The 17,138-nt window shown below is 41.9% G+C and overlaps 1 protein-coding gene across 1 annotated transcript in view; it reads left to right on the plus strand.

The window, feature by feature from the left end:
- LOC125718102 (protein unc-13 homolog B-like) overlaps nt 1-17,138 on the plus strand; it is a 61,036-nt gene that overhangs the window by 14,186 nt on the left and 29,712 nt on the right. Inside the window, exons 2-3 of the mRNA XM_048991648.1 lie at nt 751-780; nt 14,400-14,499. Of these exons, the coding sequence (XP_048847605.1) occupies nt 751-780; nt 14,400-14,499 (130 nt within the window). The remainder of the gene's footprint in view (nt 1-750; nt 781-14,399; nt 14,500-17,138) is intronic.

Genomic DNA, 17,138 nt, shown 5'->3' on the forward strand with positions numbered 1-17,138 from the left:
TGGTCACTGACTACCATTTGAAATAAGATGACAGTGAAAAGATCACTAGGAATTGGAATATTGAAAGACTATCAAAAACAGACAATGCAGTGCAGAACACTTGAGATGGAGATCTTAAAATCGAATTTCTTTCATTGGTCTTCTCTCCACTAATGACCTAGACTTGCCAAGGAGCAAGGAGATGAAGCATAATAAATTCACTGAGGCAATGATACCTTTCAAAGTGACACTATATTGTAATTTGTTGCCATGCCTTGTGTTTTTGGTAATGTGTGCTTTTACACAAACCAAACCTTAGTCACAGAAGTAACAATACAAATACAAATACAAAATACAAAAATGGACAGTAAAATTGACTTAGTTGTAGGAATTCTATTGCAGCGTTCTTGTATGATGGATTCCCTTTCACTCATGCATATTTTAGTGACAAATCCATTTAATATAAGCAGTGCATTAAAAGCTCTGTGGAATGATTTGCCAAATTTTACAACAACATTTTTGGAGAAAGATTTTAATGTTTCTATGGAGAAGCTTGGCCAAATGGTGTTCCAGAAATTTCAAATATTTTACAAACCTTTAAACCTCCATAATCTTCTGAGAATATAACTCTGTCCCGCTCTGCCGTTTTGTGGTTCTGATGGGGATGGGGTTACTTGGCAGAATTCAGCTATGCACTACACAGTTCCAGTACTGTCACTTGTAAGGATGTTTTAGTTGCTAACTATTTTTCCCCTCGTCTTTCTCTTACAGTGAAAAAAGCCAAACTCCATGGCCCCCCAGGTAAGACTTATTAATTATATTTCTGAACAATTATTGTTTTATTATGGAAGATTGCAGTTTTACAGAATCACTGTATTTGTGATTTTGATTATATTTTACTATAAAATCAATCTTCTACCCTTATTCTCCTAACATTCCAATCCCGGTTCAGATGGTGTGAAGGAGAATCAGTTCGTTTCTGACAGTCCATTTATGGTACTTCTTCAACTTCCTTTTCCATTCTTTGTCTATATTCACTTTAAATGAATTCAGTATTAGATTTTGGGAAACATTTTCAATAAATCTCTACTGCTGCTTTTGTGGTGGCCCTCTTCCACTTTGGACGGCTGGCCTTCACGCCTTCAGCTCAGAGGCGCATTATTAAGCGGTATCTAAGCGGTTTTACATGTGGGTGCACGATGCTCGTTACTGACACAGATACACGCTCGAAGTGCACTAATCTTGTGGCGTGAGCTCACAGAGGGCTGTGGAGGGCTACTGGGCAGAGTAGCGGGTTCAGGTGACGGGCAGATTTAAGCACGTACTGTAATTGAAAAGCATTGAAAATGCGCTTCATATATTTAAATGTGTCAGGGGGAACACCACAGTGCAGCCCTCAGAAGGTTGTAGCATTCTTCGCGGCAGGTTGAATGTTGCGTAACATTGCCATGCATGATGGACATGCATCTTCTGGACATAAATATGGACACATTAGAGGATGTTAGAGAGTGTGCTGCTGAACTGTAAGTGCCGGTGCCAACAAAGGAGTGCACGCCGGAACAGCGTGGTCAAGGAGGGACCAGCTGGCATAGCTGAAAAGTAACAGCCCAATTGCCTTTATTTGAACATTTCAAAACACTTTAAAAACTATAGGTTATGTTTTGTTCGAACAGAGATCTAACTTTTATCTATTTGCGAGCCGCAGACTCAAAATTAAAATAAAAAACATGCAAGCACAATTAAGTCCCCTGTTCAGCGGCGAGCTTCCCCATCTTGTGACATCATTATTCCGCTTTCGGCACTGAGAGGATGAAAACGAGGAAACACCAGCTGCTACCCCATCCCCCCCAGGAGGGTCCAGCTGCAGACGCCCGTAGAGTGGAGCTCCAACGGAAATGCGTCACTCCACAGGAAACACGTGACCTCAACTCTGTGTTACAGCGAATAGACCTTAACCTTCACCCTAACCCAAACCAGAGCTCCACTTTATGTCCTTAAAGATCACGTGTTTCCTGTGGAGGTGATGTATTCCGGGTGGAGCTCCACTCTACAGGCGTCTGCAGCTAGACCCTCCTGCATCCCACGCCTGGAACAGCGTGGCTCCTGTAGATGTCGTGCTCAGTCCTTATCCCCTTATCTGTTTCCTTGGCCGAAAAGCGATCTTCTTTGCCGGGTAAACACGCCATTAAAATAACAATCCACAGTAGATCCTGAGCCGCTGTCTTTTAAAGGTGAGGTGACGTGCCATTCCGATTGGTTGATTGCTTGCTATACCCAAAACACGCCTCTGAATAATTAAGAAAGTTAGGACAACCCCCTTTGCTTGTGCTGGTGCAAAGTCTGTCTTTTTTTTATCTGGCATCAAAATAGCGAAATGACTTTGGATACGCTCATAAGTTAAGTTCCGCTTTTTCATTTACGCTTTGTGTTAGATCATCAAAATAGAGCCCTTTGCGTTCAGAGCAGCTGAGCTGACCGTGGTGCTGAAACCCATCCTGTTGACCTTAGTGCCAGTGAGAAAACTGGTTACTTTGACTCGCTTTGCAACCCTAATATGGTGATTTATCTGGCCCTACATTAAAATATTACTCCTTAACATCTGTCAGAATATTATAGTGTGACAAATTATTTTGTCAAATGAAATATATCAAGTCAAGTCAAGTCAAGTAGGTTTTATTGTCATTTCAACCATACACACAGTATATAGAGAAATGAGATAACTTATGAGATAAATTTATCTATTTGCGAACCGAAGACTCAAAATTAAAATAAAAAACACACAAGCACAATTAAGTCCCCTGTTCTGTATATAACATCTGTATATAACAGATGATCCATTAAGATATACGCAAATGTTTCTTTGAGATATAAATTGATGAAATGTTGTGTTACGTGCTGAATGGGCACGAAGCAGAGACAGAGGAGCGGGAGTCCAGGAAGTCGGGGAAGCAAAGGATTCATTGGGGGAAACAAGGGGAGCCAGTCAGGCACACGGGACAAATCAGGCAGTAACGTCAATGACAGGACTGCGGGAAGACGAACAGAGAGGTACTTAAATACACCAGAGTACATTGAATTAAACTAGATACAGCTGGTGACACGAGGATTCCACACAGGGCAGTGAGGGAGGGGGGCGTGGCACACGGGGATCAGACGAGTGGGGCATTACAGAACGCCTCCCCCCCCCAAAGGTGGACACTCAGGGTGCGCCTAAGGGCAGTGAGGAGACGAGACCAAGGACACGATGAAACCTGGGGAGACAAAAGCAAAAAACAGCAACTCACCACGGGGAACAACACGGACACACAGAACTGGCACAAGGAGGACAATTCAACCAGCAAGCTGCAAGCTGCAAACTCAAAGATAGAAACACAGGACAGGGGAACACTAAAGGGGACAACGGAGGGACCGCACCAAGGGGGACACCCACAGGAGGCACACAGGTACCAGAAGGGAATAAAGGCAGAGAGGGATGAGGAGGAAACACAGGGGGAACAAAGGAACCAGTAGGTATTGAAGGACAAGGGGGAAACACAAGGGGCACAAAGGGACCAGGAGGGATCAAAGGCACGGAGGGACATAGAAACTACGCGAGATTGAGGGACGGCAGGCCCCCTCCTGGATCTCTGAGGGGCAGGGAGGCCCCTTTTGAACTGGGAACCAGTGGCATCCGGGGCTGGGTCAGGAACCAGGGGCAAACTGAGAGGGTCCCACCTGGGGTCAACAGGGGGAGTCATCCCCTGAGCACCCCTCTGGGCTGGAGCTGGAGGCCTGCGAGGGGGGCAGAACTGGAGCCTTTGGGAGCCTGCAATATAGGGCGTTAGCAGGAGAGCAGAGACTTCACCCAGGCTGGCTGAACTAGGCAGGCGTGCTTCAGGGGGCGAACAGCATTCAGGCCCCAGAGGCTGCAGGCTGAACCAGGGAGGCATTTCGAGGGGGAGAGGGATCTCCCACTCCTCGGGGCTAAAGTTGGGCACCTTGGGGCACGGGCCTGGGCTGGGCACAGCGGCGGCATCCCCTGGGCTGGGCCTCCTGTGGTGGGAGCTCACAGAGGGCTGTGGAGGGCTACTGGGCAGAGTAGTGGGTTCAGGAACAGGCAGAGTTCGGTGGGTACCTCAGGGGGGCTTGGCGCTGATCAGCGGTGCCAGGGATCGGACAGCAGAGGGACCTCCTACATCACGAGCAGCCTGGGTGATGTTAGGTACCGCGGCTGCTTCACCTGGATCCGTGGAAAGTGGAGGGAGCCCCAAGGCCTCGGACTGCAGGCAGGGAACCTAGAAAGGTGGGGGGAGCTCTAGGCCCCTTGGAGCCTTGGGGTCAAGTGGCAGCACCCCAAGCTTCTTCTCCATGTCAAGAAGGTAGCCCTTCACCAGCACAAGATCTCCTACCTCTGCTCCCTGATTCAGCTCTCGCAGGAAGTCCTCCAGCTGCTCGAGGGCCTCCTCCAGCGTCAGTCTGCTCCTGTCTCTCGCTCTTCTGAGCAGGTTCTGGCACCTGCCCCAGAGAGCACACCATGCTGGCTCGGGGGATTCCCCTGGGAGGGGAAACTCCAGCAGGGCGTCCTCGCTGCCCCGCTGCACAGCAGAGACAGCCAGAGGCAGACAGGGCTGAGCTGGACCAACTGGAAGTAAACGCTCCACAGGAGCCGGAGCAGGACTCACTTCAAGGGGCGGAGCTAGAACCGCCTGCACCGGAACCACGGGGGGCGGAGCGAACCCCTTTCTTCGGAAGAACTGGGAGATCTGCGGGATGGTGTCCTCAACAGGCCTCCCCCCTTTTAAGGCCAGGTGCATCCCCAGTAAGGCAGGGAATCACCGGGGGGTGAACACCGCCGGGTTGATAATTGGGAGGGGCCCCTCCCGATTCACTGCAGAGGAGGCAGCGGCGAAGTAATGAATTACACCTCCTCCGTGAGGTGCGAGTTGTCGGGCAGGGAGACCTGCTCCAGTATCTCCCTCGCTAGAAGCTGGGTCCTCACTCACCTTGGGCTGCTGGAGCCAGTAAATCAGCTCCTCTACCAAGGCGAGGTACTGCTCCTCGGTGAGGTGAGGTGTTCTGTCGGGGAGTCCTGTCATTCTGTTATGTGCTGAATGCGCACGGAGCAGGGACAGAGGAGCGGGAGTCCAGGAAGTCGGGGAAGCGAAGAATTTATTGGGGGAAACAAGGGTTTCACTGGGGAGCCAGTCAGGCACACGGGACAAAACAGGTAGTAACGTCAATGACAGGACTGCGGGAAGACGAACAGAGAGGTACTTAAATACACCAGAGTACATTGAATGAAATTAGATACTGGTGACATGGGGATTCCACATGGGGCAATGAGGGAGGGGGGCGTGGCACATGGGGATTGGTTAGGTTACAAAATACATATTTTAGTCAGTATTATGCTATTGAATATTTAGTCATATATAGGAGCAAAGTGTATTCTCACCCCTGGCTGTACGTGGAGTTTGCATGTTCTCCGTATGTTCATGCAGGTTTCCGTCCACCTCCAAAAACCATGAGTACAGGGCATTTCTTAAAAGGCTCTAAATCGTTAAAAGTGAGTGGCAGAGTGTGTGTTATTGTGGCTCTTTGTGTGTGTGTGTAAGGACAGGTGTCAGTCTCACCAAAGTGTGTGTGTGTGTGTGTGTAAAGACAGTCCTCAGTCTCACTGAAGTGTGTGGCAGTGTGTGTGTGTGTGTGTAAGGACAGGTGTCAGTCTCACCAAAGTGTGTGTGTGTGTAAAGACAGTCCTCATTCTCACTGAAGTGTGTGGCAGTGTGTGTGTGTGTGTGTGTGTGTGTAAGGACAGGCCTCAATCTCATCAAAGTGTGTGTGTGTGTGTGTGTAAGGACAGGTCTTAGTCTCACCGAAGTGTGTGTGTATGTGTAAAGACAGGCCTCAGTCTCACTGAAGTGTGTGGCAGTGTGTGTGTGCGTAAGGACAGGTGTCAGTCTCACCAAGACCGTACTAGACTGTACTAGATAAGCAGTTATGGAAGATGTGTGATGATGATGTGTAATGTAGAGAGATATATTTACAGATTTTATATTATATTCATTTTGTTGATGACTATTATAGTAAAATGGTGACTGGATCTTTTCAGTCTACTTTGAAATATTTTTCCTATTAGATTTTGTTAAGTTAGATTAATGAAACTATTTGTGGGAATGCTATGTTGTGTGCATGAGCAACCAGTTGTTTATTAATCCGTCTAAATTCACTGCAATGTAAAGTAAATCAGATTCATTAAAACTATAGTCAGTAAGCCATGCATTAAAACCACAGTGGTATGTATACATCCCCTTTCTGTCACTTGGTAGGGCTGATTAGGCCACAGAATGAGGACAGTCTGTTCTTTCATCCCAGACCTTTAACAGCATAAAATTACAGGGAAAAATGCTTTCAGAGGTAGAAAAAAAAGTTTAATTCTCCATTGTAGCTTGGACTGTTTTGTAATGAACCTACTGAAATTGGAAGGTGGAATCATGGGGTAAAATGAAACAAAAAGGAGAGCACTGCACTCACGCCAGTCTGTCAAAATGAGGTTACTCACACTAACAGCATACACAGGAACCCTCAGGAGATGGAAACAGCTCATTAGTCTGTGTTTCTGAATGGGAACATGTGCTACTTTGTGCTTCTCTGAACTTGGCAATTGATTATGGTTGCAGGCTCCCATTTCAAGCTGAGATAGAAATTGGTCAGAATTCCATCAAATTGACTTTGTAACGAATCTCAGCTAATAATATACAGTGATACAAGTACAGTCTTTCCAATGGGCCTGTCTTCCTCTCAACTGTGTACATATGCACAGAATTGATGCAGTTTTGTTTAACCACCTGCAAAGTTGCAATTACAGAAGAGGGAAAAGTCATCTGAAAATCCATTTCAAACATAATTTGAGGACAGAGAGGCATTCCCACCCCCATTCAGCAGAGTAAGAATGGGATCAGAAACCATCAAGCTGCCATTTTTAGTTCCAGGTGCTCCTTTGTCCATAATGGTTACTGATTTTTCTTCTTATTCTTGTTTTGGTGTTTCTATGTTTTTCGCAGCTTCTTTCATGTACTGTGAATATGGTGGGAGGCCATGTAAGAGGGATGGAGGTCTTAAGGATGAGGAAGATCTACAGTTCTGTTATTGGAAACTTGTCCCCAATGACATAAGAGAGAGTTTATATGGCAGAGACGGACCAACTTCAATTTGGATGCAAAGCTTTATTTTTGTGGGGGGATGAATGAATCCAAATTAAAGACTGTGGTTCATGTCCCCACCTCTCTTGATGTAATGTGACCAGAACAGACTCCAGGTCCAAGTCTGCATGGCCCATGAACTAATATATTGCATTTAAGCTTGGTGTTTTAGTGACTCGTCTGGATCTGAGTTGGGAAAATTGTGGTGGCAAAGTCGTATGATATACAGGGTGAGTTTTGAAAATTAAACAGATTGTGTCTATATTTATGGAAATAAGAGACTGTAAGCTGGGTTTTAGTACATCATTTGAAACATATTATTTTGCTGATAAGATTATCTTATATTATTTGTATTTTTACAGAAGTAAAAATTTAGTGTAGATTCTTTTGATATGTGTGTTGACCTCGAGTTAATAAGTTCATATTTTGTCCTAGTTTACAAAGAATGTAGAGTAGTTTATTAGAGCAGCAGACAGTTTCCCCCTCATAGCAATTCTGTGGCCCCAAGTTTAATATCCCATGAGTCTTAAGTAGTTTGAGGGTGTAAGTTTAAATGATTTCAATGACTGTATGTAATTATGGTAAAGAAGTAGGTAACACTTTAGTTAACAGAACCTACTTCAGACTTTCATAAAACCTTTTTGAACACTACAAACAATGAATATGAATAAATAATGTAAAAAAAATAAAATTGCAAGATAGCACAACGTAATACATTTACCATAATTTATTCAGGTAAGTAAATACTAATGCAAATTATGCATAAATCATAACAATCTTAGATTGATTTTCAAACTAAAACCGAAGAGTTATTTTTTAAGGTCTGCAGTATCTGAATATGTTGGTGTCAGGGGTGGAACTTGTGGATTTTTGCTACTAGCCAACTGGGTTAGCTTAGTAACCTGAAATGTAGTCTGACATGCAGTTCTTGTGCTAGCGACTGCGCTAGTGTTAAGTTTTTTTGTACCAGTCCTCCATCAAAATTACATACCTCGGGGGAGTGGGTGAGCTTATAATTTACAGCCATGGTTGGTGTCTGGGAATGTTTTGCTTCTGTGGTTACCATGGTGTGTTATTTTCAGAGAGTAGCAATGAGAATTGATGACTGGTTTTTGATAGCTGATTGCAGTTTTCTATTATTACTGGTGATTTAGGTTTGAAGCCACCTATGGTTAGCTGGGCTGGTGGAAGACATTCACAGTATGTGTCTGTCTAGTCAATAGAGCAAACTGATGAATGATTGTAAGAAATTCCCATCTGCTCTTAAAGAGTTTGAGATTTTAAGCAATGTGTCTGGCAAGTTGGGGACAATGTGTGGCTTTGTGAATTTGGACTTTGCCTGTGGTTTGAAACGTTGCCAGTTTAAATCTCATGATTGGCATTCTGATGCCGCTACTGGACCCTTTAGAAATTGCTGCAGACACTGGCTGACTCTGATTTCTCAAATGTATGTGACTTTGGACCATAGTGTTTGTTAAGTAAATGTAAAATGGACAATGTGGTAGATAATCATTTCTGATGTTAATGAGAGGAGTGGACTGAAATGTGGTTTATTTAGTAGACTTTTCAGTTGTATGTTCATCTTCATTTTCATTTCTCAGCTTAAGGAAGGAGTGTGGGTGATAGAATGAGGGATTGAAGACCTGGGAATTATGAATTAACGTTCCAGCCGCAGTCTGTAACCTTGCTGTGGCACACATGAGAAAACTTTACCAAGGTCTTCTGGAAGTAAGCTGCTTTGTAATGGAAGAAGTTCTTCCAGAAAAAGAAATGTTTTAAAAGAGAGTTACCTTGATTTTTTTATTATTTTTTTTTGTATTTCACATTTTTTCTTCACACATACGAGTTCCATTATAATATAACTGTCATATCTCCTTGACATTTTAAATCTTTTTTCCTTAGCTTTACGAATGTCATTTGTTCCCTAGATGGCATGAATGCTGTATCCATTCTTAGTTGAGTAAAGACATTCAACAATGTTCAGACATAAGTCATTTTGAAGGTTTTGAAGACTGATCTAAAAACAATGTTTTATTATATTTGTTCTTTATATCATATAATAGGAATTGCACTAGAAAGATTTAGGTTGAACATCTGACTCATTTTATGATTATGTATTTAGTTTTCAATTGAAGTAAAATGACATTTGCCTAATAGCAATGTTACTTTGCTCTGTAAATATTTTATTAATAGACAATGGGAAAATGCAAACAATGGCCATAATATCACAATAGTACACAGTTTGTCTCTGAGCCTGCATAAAAGAAAATGAAATTTGTTTTGTTTGTTTGTTTGTTTCACTCCCAGTATATATTAATAAAACACTTCATCTGATATGGTAAATTAGTCTTGTTCTGTTGTAATTTAGGCAAGGCAAAGCAAATTTATTTATAAAGCACATTTAAAATAGTAGACGCTGACCAAACTGCTGTATGATGTATGTTTGTGTTTTTGTACATCATTTTAAATTAGCCTACATGCCTATAATCAGCAGCTAAAATTAAAAATGTGTTTTAATTTGCGGAAATTAATTACCTGTCGTGAAATGCTTTTATGTAACTTACTACCTACTGGTCTGAAATTAAATGAGGTCATGCTTTTTAATTTAAGTATTGGTTATCTATCCATAAATCAAGTCAGTGTTCAGTCTTTTTCCGTAGTTCTGTCTGTCTTTCAGCTGAAATACTTTTATAAATTGAGTTTATGTCCATACGTTCCATAAAATAGAAATGCAGATTTAATACTATGGAAATTGGGTTTGTTTGTTTGTTTATTTATTTATTTATGTATTTATTTATTTATTTTATTTTATTTGCATGTGTCTTTGTACGTTTACTGCCAGGTGATTTTTGTGCTCCCAGTGGTTGCTGTCTTAGTCAATCCTTTGAACAGCGATTGGAAGGAGGAACATCACAGAACGGGTTGTTGTGGCCTTTACTGCCCCTTATCTCTGTGAAATTCAATCCTTTGTGATGTAAAGTGGTCGCTCTAAGCAGACTTGAAGGCTGTCTATGCAGCCACTGTTCCTGTACCGAAGCAGTCAAGGAGGTGAACTTCAAAGATGTTTCAGAATAAGCAGTGTCATTTCCGTGGCACACATGCACAAATCACTCGCACACACAATCACACACTAAAGTGCAACTGAGCGATGCCAGTTAGCCTAACTGCATGTAAACTTGTGAAACGTGTTTTCCACTTTAAAAGATGAGTGGTGTAATACCTTGATTGGTTGTACTGTGCATGTGTCCAATCGATAACCACATGAATAACACTTCTCAGCATGTGTTAGATGGCTAGTTATGAATTATGCTTTGGAAATGTGATTTGGTCTAAAGAAGAAACCAGTGCTGATCCTGCAAGATACGTGTGAAAAGTCTGGAGAGAAATATGACCCTCAGTTGAGGAGGAGACATTGAAATTGTATTTCACATCCCCGGAGTGCTAAGCACTCTAGTGTTGCTCTTTTTGAACTGATGCATTACAGTGTAAATTAGCAAGTCACGGTAAGATTATTATGACTTGTTAGTACTTTACTAACATTCGTTTGCTTGGCAGTTTTACAAAGTCAGCTGCTGTTGTCCATATAAAAATGAGTCACAAAATTGCATGAACATGTGTGGTTTTACTCATAATTTTAAGAAAGTCCGAGTTAATGTAAAAACCTGAGCTAGTATTGACCTCTACGCTCAGTGCAGGCTCTGGAACCAGACCTCTTGATAGGTGGTAGAGTCTCTCTTACCCTGAAGTCCCAGGCTGATGGTTGTACTGGTGGTGTTTGTCCTAGTGGACAAGTGGGTCACACCATACTGCATGTGACTGCATAGGCACTGAGCAGGTCTGTTTGGAGCACCCATTTTTAGTGAATGTGAACGAGAAGCTTAAAAGAGCCTGCAGACTGAATGACAACAAAGAGCTCGAGCCAGGATGCAGTCGATACCCGTTTTAGTGGTAACCTTAGGACCTGCTGGTTGACCACTCTAGTGAATAAAGCTGTCAAGCTGAAGAAAAGGGCCTTCAGAGTTATGCTCGCACTGAGACTCTTGAGACAGCAGTAAGATTCTAACGGGTCAGAAAGGCTGCATTGAATGGGAAGTGCTGACTAACACAATGTTTGAGGTTGTGAAGCGTAGGTGGCAACACATGTCAGGCCGCAGTGTTAGGAACTTCTGATGGATCAGAGTTTGTGCCTGCAGGTGAAATTGCTACAGTGGTCAGTAGCCTTCCTCGTGGAAAGGCTGCTGGAGTAGATGCGAACTGTTTATCTGGAAAGCATTTGTTGTTGTTGGTGTGGCATGGTTGACGTGCGTTTTCAGTGGTACATGGAAGGTGGATAGAGTAACTTTGGACTAGATAATGGGGTTGACGGTCCATATTTTTAAAAGGGATGGTCCAGAGGGTGAGTTTCAGTTAAACCACACTTCTCAGTCTCCCTTAGGCAGCCTTATGCCAGTGTACTGGAGAGGAGATGTCTCTTTATTACTGATCCTAGAATTCAGGAGGAACAAGGCATATTACAGTCTGGCTGTGGAAAAGTAAACCAAATCTTTTCCTTGACACAGTTGTGTGAATATCATAAGAATTTTCCTAGACGGTCCAACTGCATGTCCTTTATGGTCCTGAAAAAGGCATATGACTGGGTGTCAAAGTACATCTATGACTAAAAGGGCATCTCATATGTCAGAAGTGATATCCCTTCTATTTGTGAATGATGTCATGGTTTTAGCCTCATCCAGCCAGGCCCTTTGCATGTACAGTCGTGGCCAAAAGCTTTGAGAATGACACAAGTATTGGTTTTCACAAAGTTTTCTGCTTCAGTGTTTGTATATTTTTTAATCAGATGTTTCTATGGTATACTGAAGTATGATTATAAGCATTTCAGAAGTCTCAGAGGCTGTTATTGATAATTACATTAAGTTTATGCAAAGAGTCAATATTTGCAGTGTTCACCCTTCTTTTTAAAAACCTCTGCAATTTGCCCAGACATGCTGTCAATCAACTTCTGAGCCAAATCCTGCATAATCAATGCTTGGAGTCAGAATTTGTGGGGATTTGTTTGTCCACCCGCCTCTTGAGGATTGATCACAAGTTCTCAATTGGATTAAGGTCTGGGGAGTTTCCTGGCCATGGACCCAAAATGTCAATGTTTTGTTCCCCGAGCCACTCAGTTATCACTTTTGCCTTATTGCACGGTGCTCCATCATGCTGGAAAAGGCATTGTTCATCACCAAACTGTTCTTGGATGGTTGGGAGAAGTTGATCTCGGAGGACGGTTTGGTACCATTCTTTATTCATGGCTGTGTTCTTAGGCAAAATTGTGAGCGAGCCCACTCTCTTAGCTGAGAATGAATGGTCTCAGGATGCTTTACTGTTGGCATGTCACCGGACTAATGTTAGCGCTCACCTTTTCTTCTTTAGACAATCTTTTTTTCCGGATGCCTCTAACAATCAGAAAGGGGATTCATCAGAGAAAATGATTTACCCCAGCCCACATCAGCCCAATCCCCATACCTTCTGCAGAAAATTAGTCTGCCCCTGTTGTTCTTGGAGAGAAGTGGCTTCTTTGCTGCCCTTCTTGACACCAGGCCATCTTCCAAAAGTCTCTGCCTCACTGTGCGAGTAGAAGCACTCATACCTACCTGCTGCCATTCTACCGACAGGTGGATTTGTTCAGCAATTGCAGTTTTGAAGGTACTGCAGAGGTCCATGGGGTTAAAGTCAGAAGATGAGCTGTTCCTGTCTCATAGTGCTAAGCTATAAGTGATAACCTAAAGGACGAGGTCAGGACTACAAGCAGCTGAGAGGTTTCGTCGTAAGGGTGTCAAGCTCAGTATCCATGACAGAGTGATGAGTTTAGACATGTGGAGGAATTTTCAAATGGAACCACAGTTGCTTCGTGTTGGGTGGAGCCAGCTGAGGTGGTTCAGGCAGGTGGTTGAGATGCTTTTGAAAAGATGCTGCCTCGATGGTTCCCAAGGAAGCTGATCTGGGAATATCCCACTGGTCAGAGGTCCCACGGCTGATTTCTTTTATACAGTTTTGTACATGTTTATGGAAAAATATATATTTTTTTAACATTAGCTGTCCTCTGTGCAGTTTAAAACAAAGTAAATCACATTGTATAACTATTATATATTTTACAAAAATCAATAATAATCTGGCATAGAACTGTTCTTCATGAGAAGGAGGTTTTATGTTTCTGGTTGCAGAATGTGGTGGTAAGATCTCAAGTAATGATGTCGGGTGGTATTTCAGTGTTTATTCTTTGTTTTTATGAATTTAGGTAGATCTTCAAGGACCAGTTGATTTGTAATTATGTTTAATTTATCCTTTCAGTTCTTTGATTATAAAGTCAATTCTGCAGTTTTGCAACAGAAAATATGCTGTTCTGGGCACTTTCATAAGTCTCATTTTAGGTATTGCTGTAGAGATTCTAGTCTTTTGCCAAAAAAGCTAAAACCTAATCCTTCTCTTCCTTTTGTTTCAATGCTCAGTAAATAAAGAAGCTGTTTTATGTCTCAAGTGTCGAAGCCGTCTTGATCTAGTTATCCCTTCTGCTATTCTGTAAAGAAAGTAATTTGCAGAATAGTGACTCAGTGTTGATGGAGTGCAGGGCATTTGCTGCAATTTGGTAGAGCAGGTGGGTGAGAGTTATCTTGGGAGTATTAAAAGTCAGCTTTGTAATCAAGTCTGCTTCTCTTATTGAGGTAAACGCTGGCCACAAGGTGAGAGGCCTTTTAAAGTCCAGCTCAATTTAGAGAGCCTGTCTGGAACAGGACAATCTGAGAACAAATTTGGTGCTTAAACAAGGATCTGTATGTGATTCCAGTAAGGCTGCATTATATATACAGTTTCAGTTCGAGCGTCTCTTGGATGTAGAAAGCATATTCTCCTCATCCTTACACTCCAGAGACTGAGCTCAAGTTTCCTCTTAAAGCCAATTTTAAGCAGTTGTACTTTGCTTTTACTCATTACTGAATCTTCCTTACTATGGATGAGAGTGGGGATAGAGATTGTTCTGCAATTATTGCTTCTTTGAACCTCCCTCCGCTTCTCCAGGCTTGGGGACGTCAGCCTGTGAGAGTCTTCACCCCTGGTACTAAATTTTCTAAATTTGGAGTTAAAGTGCTGGCTGGAAATTTCAGTTTGAATGAAGCATTTTAGAAAAGCTTCACTATACAGTGATTATCAACCATAATCTAAACTGCATTTAAAAATGTAATTCCTGCTTTTAATGTTTTTCAGATAAATTCAACACCTATGTGACGCTGAAAGTACAGAATGTCAAAAGCACAACAGTCACAGTTCGTGGAAACCAGCCATCGTGGGAACAAGACTTTATGTTGTAAGTAGAATTTGTGTTGGAGAGGGATGACATATGTGAATATTAAAAAAACTGACATTTATTATTTTATAACTCCTATTGATTTTAATATCTTCAAAAATACAACTATATCACTACTTGAATTGTACTAGATATGTCTGATTCCTTTTATTTTGGAACATTTTTTTTTTGTTTTTTATTTGTCTGGAGTGGTGTTACCAGGTTGTGTTATACGATTTTCACTTGTCTTTACACTTTTAGCTGATGAATCTGGCATAGCATGTGCTACTTAGAAATACCAATGCCCAATAAACAGCCCTTTAACAGCTCAATTAAGCACTCTAATGTCGTGATCAGCAGGTGAAGAAAAAGACTATAAAGTCATCAGAATTTAGTGTATGTACCATCTGTGCTACAGCCAGAAGTCACAGTTTATCTCCCTGTTTGTGCTCCATTTTGTTTTGCAGTTGAATGACCCTGTAACCGTAGCGCGGCATTGCACCGATAATTGGCATCGCAGGAAGTAGGTCAGAGCTTTAGCTGTAGCACGTTAAGTGCTAAGGCCAGCATATAGCAGTAGGACAGCAGAACGTAGTTATGTTGTGAGATAATTTGGAGGATAAGGAAGAGGGTAAACTGGAGGATGTGTTTCAGGTATACCGCTGTGCAGGTGTTATTGCTGTAGGAGTGTGTGAGACAATGGGACACCATTTTCATTTATATTGGTTTATTTCCTTAATATTCTCTTTTAAGGATATTCTCTTTGTGTACGTTCTGTAAATTTCTATAAATGTAATGTTTACTTGTCTGCACTGTGCGTACGATCTTTGCACTTTTCGCTCGATGTGTTTCTGTCCGTGCACTTTATTTTCCTTGTTGATGTATGCACAATAATTTTCCTTTGGGATCAATAGATTATTTCTTATCATACTGTATGCATAAATGTGACCCCCATACCTGACATGCACAGTTGGGGGGGTGGGGGGAGGTGCTATCAGTGGTGGATTAAATACTGTTGGGCTTCTGTGCCGATCTGGCTAAACCTACACAGCCATGGGGATTATGGTTGCCGTTAATCTTCTCATGATCACAAGCATTTAGAGATCACAGGCAGCTGATCAGTGCTGTAAGATAAACAAACTTCCACTGCTATTTTGAAACCAAGCCACTCATACCTATTTCGAACCAATTCCATGCATCATTACGTCATCTTCTGCCTTGTACTGTGGAACCCAAAATGGTGTCAGTGCGCTGACTGACTAGAATAAATTAAGTTAAGTGAATTATATTGCTTTTAAATAGTTTCACTGACACAGCAATTTGTTAACAGGTAAGAATAGAAGGATATTTAATTGATGATAGCAGATTGGTAGTTTAAATAGATTCACTATACTGCTATGTTGCACAGGTTTCTCTGGTAGGAACACGTGTCTTGAAAATGAATATTCATACAAGCTTTAGGTGTTTCATTCATTGCTAACAACCCAGGGAAAGCTCGCCATCATTATGGAAGCCCGACGACAGCCTGACATGAAGCTTTGTTCAAAGCAGAAGAGCAGGCTCTGTGAAGAGGGAGCATTGTTATAAACTGGTCGCACCACTGCCTTGTGTTCCCTTTGACTATCACAGAGTTTGGGAAAGATGCCATGTGAATGAGCAGATATTAATCTGCTGCAGGGTTTCTCTTTTGTAGAAGCTCATAATTAGGGTTTGTTGAGCTGATTCAGTTCTGACTCTGGGTTTCTTTCTATATATGTTCCATCTTAAAGAATATGTTGCATCTGTGGTTTTGTAAAGATAAAAGGAAATGAAGTCATAAAGATCAAGTTAAATCATGGGTATCAGTTTAAAAATTATTTTTGTCACTCAAAATGTATGTAAACTAATCTTTACCTAATCATTCCATATCCTTATACATGTAATGACAAACACTAAAAAGTGAATATTAATTGGGATTAGGCGAATACTAATTTGTTCAGAGGGGAACAAATGAATGAAATTAACATCTTTTGATCTTTAATAGATGAGTTCGCCAACAGCTCAGCTCAGTCTATTTAATTATGTTAGCATACACAAGGGGCATCCCTGTCCAGATTTGGCCCCACTACAGCAGCTACGCGGCAGACATTGTTGAGCTAGAGTTTAAGTAAAAATGAAAATGTGCAACTGCTGAATGGTTCTGGAAGTACATAATTAACTTCATTGTTAATTCCTTGAGAGGCAGTGCGTGGCTCTGTGGGTTAGGTCTCATGATCAGAAGGTTGCACAGTTCAAATTCCACCGGGTCGTTGATTGAGGCCTTTGATTCCGCTTCCTCCAGGCACTGGCTGACTCTATTTTCTCAATAAATGTTGCTTGGAATTGAAGCATCGACAAAAATAAATAAATAATTCAGCATAACACTACGATAGGGTGTTGGATAGGAAGCTGGGTGTGTTTACCGGGTGACTTTTTAAAGTTTAATTTGTGTGATAAAGTGCTGATCTTTAAACTCACGCTGGATAAAAGAAAACCAGTGTGTAAGTCAACTGTGCATATCCAACCCTAATTTTACTTTACTTCAATTTTGCTTTAATTTTAATTGTTTAAATCTTAATTTTGGATGTGGTTTCACCAGATTAATGACTTGCAGCTACACAAATTTTATATACTTTTACTGT

This window comes from Brienomyrus brachyistius, chromosome 2, assembly GCF_023856365.1.
Source record: "Brienomyrus brachyistius isolate T26 chromosome 2, BBRACH_0.4, whole genome shotgun sequence".
Classification (NCBI taxonomy): Eukaryota; Metazoa; Chordata; class Actinopteri; order Osteoglossiformes; family Mormyridae; genus Brienomyrus; species Brienomyrus brachyistius.